This window comes from Ctenocephalides felis, unplaced genomic scaffold (assembly GCF_003426905.1).
Source record: "Ctenocephalides felis isolate EL2017-DRISC unplaced genomic scaffold, ASM342690v1 CF-g0.4_SCAFFOLD_01170, whole genome shotgun sequence".
Lineage (NCBI taxonomy): Eukaryota > Metazoa > Arthropoda > Insecta > Siphonaptera > Pulicidae > Ctenocephalides > Ctenocephalides felis.
Window position 1 is genome coordinate 27,425,643 of NW_020537324.1, and position 15,158 is coordinate 27,440,800.

Genomic DNA, 15,158 nt, shown 5'->3' on the forward strand with positions numbered 1-15,158 from the left:
ACTTATGAAACCAAATTTAATAGACGAATTAATTAATATTTTTATTCGAGAATTATTGTACATATTTGGTGTAACTAACCTATTATACTAATACGTTTGATTCAGAAGTTTTCATATATAGTGAAATACTACAAATGTACGAGTAGAATGTTCATTGGAAACAAACGACTTATAAAACATAATTTGTTAGACGAGTTAATTAACAATATTTTTATTCGAGAATTATTGTATTTGGTGTAACTACTAATACGTTCGATTAAGATGTTTTCACATGTACTCTAATACTACATATATACGAGTAGAATGCACATTATAGAAATAAATGACCTATGAAACCAATTTTATTAGACAAATTAATTAACAATAATTTATTCGAGAATTATTGTATTTGGTGTAACTAACCTATTATACTAATACGTTCGGTTGATGTTTTCACATGTACTCTAATACTACATATATACGAGTAGAATGCACTTTATAGAAATAAATGACTCATAAAACCAAATTTATTAGACGAGTTAATTAATAATATTTTTATTCGAGAATTATTGTATTCGGTGTAACTAACATATTATACTAATACATTCGATTAAGATGTTTTCACATGAACTCCAATACTACATATATACGAGTAGAATACACATTATAGAAATAAACGACTTATGAAACCAAGTTTATTAGACGAATTAATTAACAATATTTTTATTCGAGAATTATTGTATTTGGTGTAACTAACCGTACTAATACGTTCGATTAAGAAGTTTCGATTAATAAAACATTAATAATAGGGGAAATACGGATAAAATGGCATTTATGGACGATATGGCACGGTGGCCTTATTTAAAAATTGTCTAGTTTTAGTAACGTTTTCACGGCTGAGCTTGGCAAATTTTAGTAACGTTTTCGTTGAGAGCAATATTAGCAATACTGTCAGATGTTGAGCGTCATTGTCACAGCCTTGTCGTAGTTGTCAGTTCAAATATTTATCTCGCTTTCAAGTTTATTTTGAGGGTCTTATTCTTTATTTCTATTAGAATCAATGAACTTGTGCCAGTACTAGTGATTACGATCAATTTTAATGAAATTAATGAAATAATCAGGTTGGTGGATTAGTGACTACCTAATGACAAAATGACATACTTATACAATGGGCAAAATGACATAGCGCTACTTCATGAGCACTATAGATTAGATTATTCGAGGCCAAGAAAATTGAAACCTGTCAATTGTGATTGACTTTTAACTTTAACTCTAATTACTTCTAAAAACAGACCAAAAGATCCACCGTAGAAGAAGAGACTTCTATTTGTTGCAAAATCCTCTCTGTCTATTCTGAGCCTAATTAAGATTGGTTACGATATATCATTTGTATTCTTTAAGGCTCATAATTTGGAGTCCAAAGAGGACCAAACGATTTATTTATCTCAGTACGTCCATCCATGGATATATGGATTCCATACCTTATATGTCATTTTGTCTATATGGACTTGTTGCATTTCTTCTTAATTAATATGTTATTATCTTTCCTACTTCTTTAGAACTAACCAGCTATGATACTGATAGTCAATGAATCTAAGATCACTAAAATGGACAGCCATTGAGAATTTGAGACTGATTATTATATCATTAAATAATTCGTCATTTTGTCCGTATTTCCTCTATGCATAACAAATTTGCATGATAACCATTTTTACATTCATAGAATGTTATTCTTTTAGGAAATGCGATTACTTCTTAATAACTCATAGTATATGATATTGAAAAAGTAATGAAATTAAACTAAATAATGGTCTTTGTCAGTTGTGCGAGATGCGAGGAACAGCAGTCTTTATCCCATTCGCATTGTGGAGATTGTAGTCGAAATTCACATCATGGGACTCCATCCATGATCCATTGTTGCGAACGCTGGGCCTATCCTTACTACCCTTGTTATCAGGTAGTCCACAAGGATATCTTCATCCATTTTATGAAGTTTTTTTCTTACTAAACTATCGCAATTATTTAACAAACTTTTACAAATATGTTAGCGTTGCTATATGAAAATGTATGATTGAGTTACAAACAATATATTTAATTTGCTTTATTATTCCAATTTACTGCATATTTTATTGATCTCATCCCCCCCTTTTTTTAGAAACATTAGTTATCCTTCTATTATCTGTCGATTGAAAAACGTTTTGTTTTTATCTGGCTACCTTTCATCAACTGAAATTATTATATATATACATATATATATACATAGCTGGGCACCGTTAATCAAATAGTTAACTTCGTTAATCGTTAATCCGCTACAAAAAAAGTTAACTTCGTTAAACGTTAAAGCGTTACATTTCGGAAGAATTAACGCAAGTTAACGTTAATCGTTAATCCGTTAATATGTGTAAAATTACATTTTTTATCGTTGCGTTAGTGAACTTAAAAACTTATTAGTTTAGGTTCTGGAAGTTAACAGGTTATGAATAACCAAAATACTTGTATAATTCAAATGTGTAATTTAACCCCTCGCGCGTTTATGCACACTTCCGTGTGTATAAGGAAAATGGCACAATTATCACATACCGTGATAACGCTATTGGTCAACTTTCCGTTTTTATGATTGCATATTGTTTTTACAAGAATTTTTTTCTAAATAAAGGGAAAGAGTTTTTTTAACTTCCCGTAGGGCAAGTTATAGTAATCGCAAAAAAATCGAAAATGAAAATTTTTGCATTTCTCGACGTTTCAAAGGTTTCTGAATATTTGGCATACCTTAGAAAAATGGATGTATGTGTGTGTGTATGTATGTGTATTCGGATACAAATTTTCGTCGACGATTTCGGGAACACGGATCAACCGATTTGAATAATTCAAAAAACATTCGATTCGTATTGATAAGAAGACGTGCTGATTAGTTTTTGGCAAAGGCAGGTCTAGCCGTTCCGAAGATATGGGGCAAAATTTAGCCAAAAACGGTAACTCAGTTTTTAAGAGAACGGAGCGTCCGATTTTAATAATTCAAAAACATTTTACTTGTATTGACAATTATGAAGAACTGATCAATTTTTCATGAAGGCAGGTCTAGCGGTTTCGGAGATCTAATGAAAAAGTAAAAAAAATGCCATTTGGCGGTCAAAATGATCATTAGACATAGGCACATCAAATTTTCAGATATTTTATAGAGATTTTAACAATAAGTATAAATTTTGTTTATTTTCCTATGGGTTCCGTATTAATGTTTACCCGTTAGACAGCGACGCCGCGCTTACGCGCTCTATATTTTGTCTCTATGTAGTCCTAAAGCAGTAAAATTGCTTTGAAAAAAAGTTCAGATCTTCCAAAATATGTCAAAATAAAGAATTTCAGAAAAAATTAATTTTTTGTCCAATAGTTTATAGTTTCTGCATTCCTCTCCTCTCTACTGCTGTCATACGTTTCCAGCCACATTAACCGAAACTTTGGGTGAAATGCCGCGGCAAGTTGGCACTGTTCATCATTCAGGAGTAGTCCAAATCTTTTCTCTATGCCGTTTAATAAGGCATTGGCTAAAGCTGTGCCGTGCGCTAAATAGTAGGCATTGAATTAACGATTAACGGACTTCTCGCATTTTAACGGAAGTTAACGTGTCCGTTAACATTTTTAAAAGTTAACTTAAAAGTTAATCCGTTAATCAAAATGTTAACTTCGTTAATTAACGATTAACGGATTAACGAGTTAATGCCCAGCTATGTATATATATATATATATATATATATATATTATATATAATAAATATTATTTATTACAATGATTTATGATTTCTTTTTTATAAATTTCTGGTGTACCGTTTATAATGCGAAAATGTAAAACAGTGTACAGTTTATCGAATCAAGATTTTCTAGATTGTTTGTTTTGATATTAATAAGTTCTGCAAAAGGTTGTCATTCAAAAAGATTTACTTCTATTTTTATCAAGCGTTCTGGTCCTGCGGAGGAACGAATTCGCAGATTAGAAGCAGACAAAGAGCAGCTCCGCCTTCAAGTTTGTTCCTTAACGGAGCAAGTAACGATGCAAAGTGAAAGAGCTGCTGGGCTTGAACGTGCCTTACAGGATAAACAAAAATTACTTCAAAGTGCCGAGGAATCCTTACAAAGGGTATGTGTTTGAAATACTGAGGAGTCACTACATACATATACAAGTAATATAATGTGTACTTAATTTAATCGACTATATTTTTTTCAGGAAATGTTATCCAGATCATCATTAGAAACGCAGAAATTAGAACTTCTGTCGGCTTTGAGCGAGTTAAAGCTGCACCAAGCATCTTTAGAACGTGATAATATGGAGTTACGGCGATTACAGCAGCAAATATCATTCAATTCAGATAATTATCAATCATATCAACAGAATATAGAAGCAGGAAAACCACCTGCCGCTCCAAGAACATCTACGCCCTCAGGAAGTCCGGCTAATTTATCTCCTTTAAACTTAAATTCAATACAAGTATGTAGAACTTATTGCTTAAATAATTGATACCTAGATTAATTGAAGAGAAAATGAAGTATTTGTTTCTTAATATGTGAGAGTGAACGATTTTAGTCATATTTTTTATTGTTGAATTTATGAACAACCCAATCAAAATTAGTGATGCTTTTTTGGTTCTTTAACTATTCTCAGTTAGGTAAATCGGTTCAAATTTATTTTGTAAGCGATATCATACATTAGATAGATTAATTTATAATAATCTTGAACTTTAGAAGATACTAAAACATGTTTTTTTATGCAATAACTTCTATGTTATTTATCCACAAGATATCGATGATTTAAATGAATACTTATCAAATTGATGATTTCAACTTTATTTATACTAAGTACACAGTACCTAATAGCTTAGTTGAAAAGAATCGAAGTGGTGAATATGTTACAGATTTGTATTTGTGATGAACTTACAGTATATTACATTATTATTTATTATATGAATTAATTTTTACAGCCATCATCGATTCCATACCGCAATATAACAACACACGGAAGTTTACCACGGCATTTCAATTCAAATATGAATAACCAGCGTCAAAATAGTCCCGATGACAACGCAAACCTGGTGACGAACGGCTGCAGTTCGCAAAGAAGAGCTGTGAACTTCGGTAAACCACGACCACTTGTCCAGACAATACGCGGGTTTTCCGTTCCCAATTTAGGTTAAGAGCGAGGCCCCAATGCCAGAGTTTTGTTCTAGGCTTGCTAAAAATGTTAATATTTGCATCTTGGCCTGACTTTTCAATTTTTCTTCTTTTTCATTTATAGAGGGATGGCTGTTAAAGATATGTCAATATGAAATATTTTGCTTATATTTCTTCATTTCTTAAATAATTGAATATAAAGAACAATTTTAGTAACTTTTTATGCAAAGCAAAGTTTTACACTAATGTACTTTCTATTTCTAAAGTTAAGGTACTACAATATTATTAATTTTTATAGTCGCAAGTTATTGAAAAAGTTTGCATGAAAATTAGATCATCAGTGGTAACTGAATATACGAAAATAACACCTAATTTGTTATATGGCACATATTGGTGATATGCTGCGAAGATACTGATGATAGTAAAATTGATGCAAAGTTTGAAAATTTAATGATATCTTTAGCCATTCTTGTTTAGTTGTGCCCATTTTAAACCAACTTGTTTTAAAATACAGATCAAAACCCTATCCAAAATTAAACTCATTACTTCAATCTACATTCATACATAAATTTATTGAATGCGACACTTGCTAACTTTTATAAAAAGACCTTGCCACACAATTTAATTTTTCAACTATCTAATTAATGCATGCAAATAACATTTCCTTTGTACTTATTTCAATATTTCTCCTGCATTTCTTTGCTATCCAGCATGGCACAAATTATTATAGCCGAATTATTAAAATTTTAGCTCATACTGAATATCCATTTTTCAGCTGAAGCAGATCAAATCATTGCCCAAGACCTAGATTTACAAGAAAACAATAAGAACTCTAATAACCAGCCAAAATCTCCGCAATCGATTTTACCATCCCCATTAGCAACCAGGCATAACAAAGGATTATTGGCTATTTTTGGGAAAATGAAACGCTCATCAAGTGGAACCATAGACGGTTCACCAGATAATGAGGATAAGGGTACCTTTTCGAGAGGTGGCATGAGGGCCACAGCTGGCGGCCGACTTGGATGGTCTGAAAATAATGAGGAAAGGTAAATTATGTAACCTTTTTATTCAAAGTATAAATTACCAATACATTTGTAATTGATAATGTACGCCATATATATTATAATATATAGTATTATGCTTGAAATGAAATTAATGATCCTAATAATAGTCAATAAATAAATTAATAAATGATACATTAATTTTACTTTCAAAGACCATGCTATAACATACCTTTCAAAGAATGGGAAAGAGAACGAGTATTATCTTGGATGCGGAGTGATTTAGGGATCGATTTTATAGAAAATGAGGCAGCTAAACAAATTATTACAAATGGATCCAAACTTCTTGATGCTACACCCAGTAAGCTAATCATATAAATTAAAATATTTAATAAATTTAGTAAATGATAATAATGCTTAATAGCTAAAATTTATTTTTATTTGTAGCTGATTTAGAAAAAGCATTTACAATAAAAAGTCATCTTCATCGCAAGAAAATAGTTTTAGCTTTGAGTGATTTGCGAGGTACGAGTGATGATGAACATTTGAAGAATGCTGGAAAATGGAATACTTCTACAGTAACTATTTTAGTTTTATTGATGTTAAGTAATATATATTCCCATAATGTTTATAAATATATTTAGGTTTTACGGTGGTTGGACGACGCAGGATTAACTCAGTATAAGGATATATTTATGCAAGCTCAAATCGATGGTCGACTTTTGCATCGTCTCAATATGGATGACATAGCAGCGCTTCACATTTCCAATCTGCTGCATGTTACTAGTTTACGAAGAGGAATACAGGTGAATATTACACTTTATTTTATTAAAGGACAAGAAATATTTTAATTAAATTTTAATTAACTGATAAATTTTCATAGTCAATAGTTAAACTTCATATATAAATAATACCTTTTGAAACTTTTATAAAAATAATCTATTTCAACCATGATTAACTATATTATTAACTTTCTGAATAAAAATTAAATATTAGAGGACTATAATAAGTGGTTTAACTGTAAAGATGAATTAAAGTTTGGATTAATCATACATGATTTTAGAAAATAACTCCGTATACATATTACGCAGGGGTTCCTTCTATATTTATTCAAAATAATTTATAGCTCGAGACTTAGATTACTTGTAAGTAAACGTTCTGTGTAGTATTGAAGTTTGAACATAATTATTTCGTATTATTACGTTAGTACGTATTAAATTCAAGTTTATAAAATTATTAGCTAATGAAATGCAACGTTCTAGAATAATAAATTTATTTAAATCTGACAAAAAGTTTATTTCTTAATATCGACAATCGTTTTATGATTGCAGGTTTTACGTGAGCATGCATGGAATATGGATACCATGATAAAGCATTCCAAAGAGAGCGATCCGGTGCCTATTACATCCGATCATATCGCTCGATGGAGTGTGCACCGTATTATGGAATGGTTGCAACATATTGATTTGTCTGAATATGCTACTAATCTCAAAAATACAGGTATTTATTTTTTTCCTATTTTATATTACATTAAAAACAAACTAAAACTAGTGAGGTGGGTGGCATCGTGCCTTAAGGCAAATTGCTGGAACTTCCCGGACCGTAACGAAATGCTCGAGGATTACTGAATGTTTTCAAATAGATTATTATAAATATTGTAACATTGTCTAATATTTATAAATATTATATAAACTGAATTGCAGAGTTGAAATTATTTGCAAAGTATATTAGAACTATAGTCAGAATTAAAAATAAATATATTCGATATACAAAAATCTAAAAAAATAAAAAAAAAAAAAAAATGGGACAATTTTTTTTTCCAAAATCGATTATTTTGTTAAGACAAGCAGAAAGTTCTTTGAATCATTTAAATCGGATGCTTAGTTCTCTCAAAAACTGCCATTTTTTACATATTTAGCTCCGTATCTTCAAAATGGCTGGGCCTGCCTTTGCCAAAAACTAATAAACACTTCTCCCAATCATTACTAATTGAATGTTTTTTAGATCATTCAAATCGGATACTCCGTATCTCCGAAACGGCTAGACCTGCCTTTGCCAAAAACTAATCAGCTCTTTTCCCTATCAATAGGAATCGGATGTTTTTTGAACCATTCAAATCGGTTGATCCGTGCGCCCTAAAACGTGACTGGAAATTTGTATCCACATACATACACACACACACACACACATCCATCCATTTTTTCTTAGGTATGCCAAAACGTTCAGAAACCTTCAAAACGTCGAGAAATGTAAAAATTTTCAATTCCGATTTTCGGCCCATTACAATAACTTACCCTACGGGAAGTTAAAAAATACTAATATTGAGCGAAAAGGAGTAAAAATTAAGAAATAAATGTTTTGTGTGAAAAGTTTGCATATAAAATGTTTTAAATTTTTCTGACAATGAGTATGAGGTATAAAGTCTATACATGGCAATTTAAATCGTGTAAGTTAAATCGTAGTAATAAACTCATAAATGAACAAAAAAAAATTAATTTGACATTGATTTTTACATAAAGATTTATATTGTATACACCTATTTTAGGAATATCATTATACTCTCTTAATATAATATTGTTTACATTAATGAAACAAAGTTTAATAAATATGGTACAATTTCTTCAGATTATATAAAAACTAGGTGAAAATTTGCCTTAAGGCAAGTTGCAAAAACTTCCCGTTATGTATATAGACTTAATAATAAGAATTGAAATTTAGAATAGAGGCGATTGAGTTTTACCATTTTCACAGGGTCCATTATTCCAAACTTTGAAGAATTTTTATAATCAAACCACTTTATTGTTAATATTTTGGCCTATAATATTTTAGAATAAACATTAAGATCATGAACTTTATCATTATACAAAATTTTGCAAAAATCGCTAAAAAAAAGTTCAACAATTAATTACGAAGATACGGCCTACCCCATCTTTACCAATAACTAATCAGTTCGACTCCCAAATGATATCTTGCTAACAGTTTTTGAACTTTCAAAATTGGTTCAGTTTTTTTGGCTGAAACATGAACGAAATTTTTTGCATTATTCTGCTAATTTTATGAAAACGGCGCGGCTGGTCACAAATTTTTTGAAATATTTGAATGCACGGTGCACGTTTTTTGAGAAATAATCGACAAAAGGTTAAATTAAGACCTATATATACACACATGAACTTTTTGCAAAAGTCGAACTATTCGGAATGACTTGAAACGCCGAGAAAACATAAAATTAGCGAATAGGATTTTCTGGAGAACTTCTTCTTTGGGAACATAATAATTATACGCACTTATAATCAAAAACACACACCCTTCAACAAAAACATCTAATAAGCTTTCAATTTGAATCTGATACGTACTTCGAGTATATAATTTTATAGGAGCAGTTCTCAGAATTTCGTAAATAAAATATTCTTTATAAATGTTTGAATTATAATATTCATATAACTTCATATAATTGATAATTTGAATTTAAATATTCAAAGTAGCAGTTTTAGCTTTTTCCGTTTTATCTATGGATAGCATTGTTATTATTTAAACCTTACCTCCGAAACTTTTTCTAATTGCAAAGTATACCAAATAACTTGGCAAGAGCAATAATATAGTCAAAGTATACATTAATAGTACTATTTTTTTCTAATTCTAAATTATTTTTGGTTAGGGTTTGGTTAAATTTTGTGGGTGATTCAGTATATTTTTATTCTTATAAACATGTGCTCAGTATCTTTTATAAACATCTTTCTTAACATTTTAAAGCAATAGAATTGCTTCGGCATCCTACTCACTTGGCTTATTAGATTTACATGAAATAAATGGATATTTGAGACTTGCTAGTTATGATTCCAGAATTTATACGAACAAGCATTTGATTTTATTTTTATTTTTTACTTTAATTAAGGTGTACACGGAGCTATGCTGGTGCACGAACCTCGATTTTCAAGCGACTTGCTAGCTGATTTATTGAGTATTCCTGCTAACAAAACTTTATTAAGAAGGCATTTGGCCACGCATTTCAAGGAATTACTTGGTCGAGATATTATGCAAGGCAAACGTGAGGCCGAGTCTACTCTTGGCTTTGTTCCACTCACCCTAACAGCTAAAGTGAAGGTTTGTAAATGATAATAATAAATAAAATGTACATATTGTAAACTAAAATATTATTCTTGAAGGTTCCCAAGAAATCACAGTTCTCTTTAAAACGCCATAAAAGTCCCACGTTAGATGATCTTGGAGAATTAGTATGTCCAATGAATGAAAAAGTGCCAGGTGAACGATCTACTCATATGCCTGTGAGTTTGTACTAACAATACTAAAAGCACTAACTGCAACATGTTTTTTTCCATTAAAAGCATTTTTACCTATACTAATTATTTAATATAATAGACTAATATATGAATGATAATCGTCTACTTGAATTATCAACAAATTCTTAAAATGATTTTATTATTGTTTTCATATTGAAAATAATCTTAATCTTAAAATATAATTTACTACTATTGTCAATAAAATACTTTCAGATGAAGAAAAACAAAGCCGGACTGGATGCATCTGAATCATTAGCAGGAATCATTAATGAAAAATAATTTTTTAGTATTTTTTTGTTCAACTGACTAACTATTTGAATAATCAAATTGTATAGCTTTAAGTATTTTTAAACATTTTATATTTCAGAATTCGAACGATACACACCTCTAGCCTTGCCATAATGGTGCCTTGATTGAAAATATACATATATTTATTCAAATATCACTAATTAAATTTTTATTCACCTATTAATAGGTAAAATAGTACCTATTAATAGCATAGGTTCTTATATAAAAGTATACGGCAAATTATTTTGTTGGAATTGCAATAAATATTTAATATTTTCTGATGTAAATTTTTGTAGATTTTTTAACTATAGATATCCATAGAGAAGTACGATACATTCAGCATAGCATAAATGAAAATAAATATTTTACTTGTATTTAAGGTTTAAAGCATATTGTTTAATATTAAAATATTTTGAATGCTAATTATTGTTACTATGACAGCTTGATGTATACTATTTTTACAAATATATTTAGGATAGTATTTAGGATTATTAATAATAACAAATAAGATATAAATTATTTTATGATTATGTACTGATGTTTATAATTATAGTATAAATTTATATATGACCAATAAAAATTATGATATATCATTAATTATTTATTTTGATTTATATTTCACGAAATATCTTTTGTATATTTTATCATACACATTTCAACAGGTCCAAATTAGAAATTTTCTATTTAAAGATACTGCAATTGAAATCTCAAGCCCTATAAGTTTAAGCAATTGGGAGAGAATTAATGGAAACGCACTATTTAATAAAATAACAGCTCATCTGCATCTCTAGAGATAATCTTCAGAATATATATTTAATAATATAATATATATATTTAAACATTCTTTTCTTAGAGTTTTATATATTTTATTTTATAAAATTCTACAATATTATGATATTTGTGTAAGTATTACAATTATTTACATATTTTATGCTGTTTATAATATTTTATATATATTTTACTTTATAAAATTCTACAATATTATATGATATTTGTGTAAGTATTACAATTATTTACATAATATGCTGTTTAGAATATTTTATATTGTGTTAAAATATGTACTTAGTATGAAAAATTGTGAAGATATTATATTATACTGTTTTGAAAGGGGTTATATAATTTTATTATTACTTAAATGCATTATTTAATATATGTATAGCTTTTTATAGTAATAATTATTAAACCACTGTATCTGGATGTTTTGCTTTTTTCAGTAACTATTTCAATATATATTTATGATTTTAAAAAGTTTTATGAATTTATTTAGTTTTTCTTCATTATTATTAAACAGACGTTTTTCTTTGTAATGCATTCATTATCAACATATTAATGTTTAAGGATTATTTTTTCCCACCACAAATATTTCAATATTTAATAAATTTGATAAAGAATACGTTTGTTTTAACTATTTTTGTGGAATGAAAGAAATTGATAACAAATAATCGTGCGATTGCTTAAGTCGCCCGTCTATGAGTATTAATTTGACTTATTTGAAGTTTTGAATCTTTAGATTGTTTAAATAAATTAAGTCGTTAATAATCGATAAAATTATATAATTTATAGAATTTTTTATTTCGATCATGAACGTTCGCGCATAAACCTACGAAAATTTACACTAAAATAATAATGCAATGTAATATAATGTATTGTAAAGTAAATCTTAACTTATTATTTGATATATAGATTACGATACTGACTATGGGGCGCGTGTAATATTAGTCAAATTGAGAAAAAAATGTATAAAGTAAACAATACAAAGAATGAGATATATGATAACATTTTGCGCAATTTTGAATTAAATTTAAGAAAATGAACAGAATACTTGATAATATAATAATAATTATGAATAGTTTGAATATGTTTGATTTATTGGAAATCTATTTTTATTGTTTGAAATATCTTTTATTAATAATTGAACAATTACTAATCCTTCCCGTTTGTTTAACTAACTTTTAAAAAATATAGTTATTGGAAATATTTATAAGAAATTTATTTGTAAATTGTTCAGGGGCAAAACAGTAAAAAATTAGCACGGTTTGGAATATTTTATTACATTAAAAAGAGTTAAAATATGTGTTTACAAGGATGTATTATCTGTCTTTACTTCATATTTCAATGTTGTGTAAATGACACCCTATGACATCTACTAAAGAAGTAGTCCACGCGATCGCAGCGCCGACTACACAGCAACAAAGGCACTACTGTCGTATAACGTCCAACCACAGTTGAGTACGATATCACGTGGGCACTACCAACCAATCCACATCGTATAACATTTTAACAAACAGGCAGACATTTTATGACAAGCGTAGAAAAACTTTACATCAACAGCCGCCATTTTGACTTTCAGCATTCAGTAGAAATTTCGCATTCGTTCTTTCAATAATTGTGACTTGTGTATAGATTTCCATCAAATATTTGTGCAGATTGTGATTTATAAATACATATGTTATAAAAATTAGGTGTTATATGTACAAAAATGTATCATTAGTGAGGTTTTTTTTCGTGAATTGTTTGCTTTCATTGTGCACAGTACCGACGAAAGATGGTGAGAGGTTTTGTAAGCTTGTCGATAGGTTTCTCGTAATGGCTAATGATTAAGTTGGATTTTTTAATATGTTATTTGGGCGACATGATACGCAAAAAACTGTTGTACAAGTAGTTTTACTTAAAAACCAGCGTCATGTATCACTAAAAAATGTGCAACGAACTGAAAATATAATAAATAGTGATAGTGCATTCGGCGGGTAGTAGGTTCGATTCGCGGCGGTAAAGCTTGGTAAACATAGGACCATGGCCGATCATCTTATAGACGAGCCCCCAAATAAGCGGGTAAAGCTGAGGGACCACTTTCAGGGTCCTTCAGACAATACGGGTGAGATATTTATGATATATTTGCTCAATTTAATTTTAAGATTTGCATGTGTATCATATATGTGGAAAGGAGTTCTAGACATCAGTTTGACATGTGGGTAAACGAACGCGTATTTTACCGATATGTTTATTTTTTATAAACCCGCAAATCTATCGAAATTTATCTTATTTACTTTATAAATGCCATAAAATATGATTTTTGAAAAATATTGTGCTAAAAAAGACTTCATTTAATAAAAATAAATTATGACAGATATGTTGCCAATCTGTATTAACGCGGTATTAAGATTGAAAAAAATCGAATTGAATTATTTAATATTATAAACAGTTCTTGATTAATCTCTACTTGCATGTCAGCATGAAAACGCTCTGCATGTCCGCGCTTTTTTATTTATAATTTTAAATAAATTTTTATATCACACATTTATTAATTATACATGGTGATATGAGGTAAATTAAAATTTTGTGAAACTCCTCCATGTGTATAGAAAATATTGTATATTGTTTACAATAGCTGTATTAATAATATAAGCTAACAATTGGTGTATGGGTGCAGTTCCGATGTCTATGATGCACCAATCTTACAACTTTGGATTGAGCAATGCTGTGGGTAACGGAGGTTCACAAGGAGGCCCTATGCAAAATCAACAATGGAACAACCAGCAACAAGTTATGCAACATATGCAACAGAAGAGAAGTAAACAAATTAACCATATATATTTATTAATACAACACCAAACAATATACATATGCAACCCAAAATATTTATGACATATAATTAAATAAATTTTGCATGATAAAAAAAAGTGCTTTTACATTTATTATTGTATGGTGTAAATATTTGATTTGCATTTGTAAACATATATGTATATATATATATATATATATATATATATATATATATATATATAATAATAAAATAATTTTGCATTATTGATATGCTTCAGTATATGAAAATTATTTGAAATTAAATGTTTTTTTAGCTTTCTGATTGCTATTTGTTACTTTACTGAAAAAATGTTTCAGATTTTATAAATTTTTGGAAGATATTTGTCAGCAATGTTATGCATTAAATGTAACCTATAATTTTAAAACTATGGTAAATGTAAATATTAGAATTAATTAAATATTAAATTAATTGCATGATGATATGATTAACAATTTTTATATTTTATCTTGAAACATATTGTTTATTATTAATATATATATAACATATTTTAGTGATGAAGAATGTAAAATTATTTGTATATTAATGTATTTATATACTGTACTTTCAGATGTTATTTCTCAAATGGATATGTTTGATCTGGAAAAAGATTTGCCTGATGAGCTAATTTCAAGTGGTTCTTGGGGAGACCAAATTGGCGGAGGCAGTAAGCCTCCAGCGCAAGGGCCAGGCCCTGGTGCATCTATCAATGGAGAAGACAATATTCAACGAATTAATCAATCCAATCATCAACTGCAGCAAGTGTGTATTGATCATTAAATATTTCAATCCAACAGCTTAAACGATTTACTTACTATTAACAATTAATTGCAGAATACAAAAGGATTAG

At 29.0% G+C, this 15,158-nt stretch overlaps 1 protein-coding gene across 3 annotated transcripts in view; it reads left to right on the plus strand.

Annotated features, from left to right (window-relative positions):
• The window catches only part of LOC113366541 (liprin-beta-1-like), a 31,503-nt gene extending 20,471 nt beyond the window's left edge, over positions 1-11,032 (plus strand). Inside the window, exons 3-13 of one of the 3 annotated variants that reach the window (XM_026608164.1) lie at positions 3,931-4,110; positions 4,198-4,458; positions 4,949-5,156; positions 5,914-6,187; positions 6,358-6,503; positions 6,590-6,720; positions 6,787-6,948; positions 7,474-7,642; positions 10,035-10,243; positions 10,306-10,425; positions 10,654-11,032. In XM_026608164.1, coding sequence (XP_026463949.1) covers positions 3,931-4,110; positions 4,198-4,458; positions 4,949-5,156; positions 5,914-6,187; positions 6,358-6,503; positions 6,590-6,720; positions 6,787-6,948; positions 7,474-7,642; positions 10,035-10,243; positions 10,306-10,425; positions 10,654-10,719 — 1,926 coding nt within the window. In that variant the 3' untranslated portion in view covers positions 10,720-11,032. The remainder of the gene's footprint in view (positions 1-3,930; positions 4,111-4,197; positions 4,459-4,948; positions 5,157-5,913; positions 6,188-6,357; positions 6,504-6,589; positions 6,721-6,786; positions 6,949-7,473; positions 7,643-10,034; positions 10,244-10,305; positions 10,426-10,653) is intronic. The other 2 variants (XM_026608165.1, XM_026608166.1) reach the window with 2 other exon arrangements.
• The last annotated feature ends 4,126 nt before the right edge of the window (positions 11,033-15,158 follow it).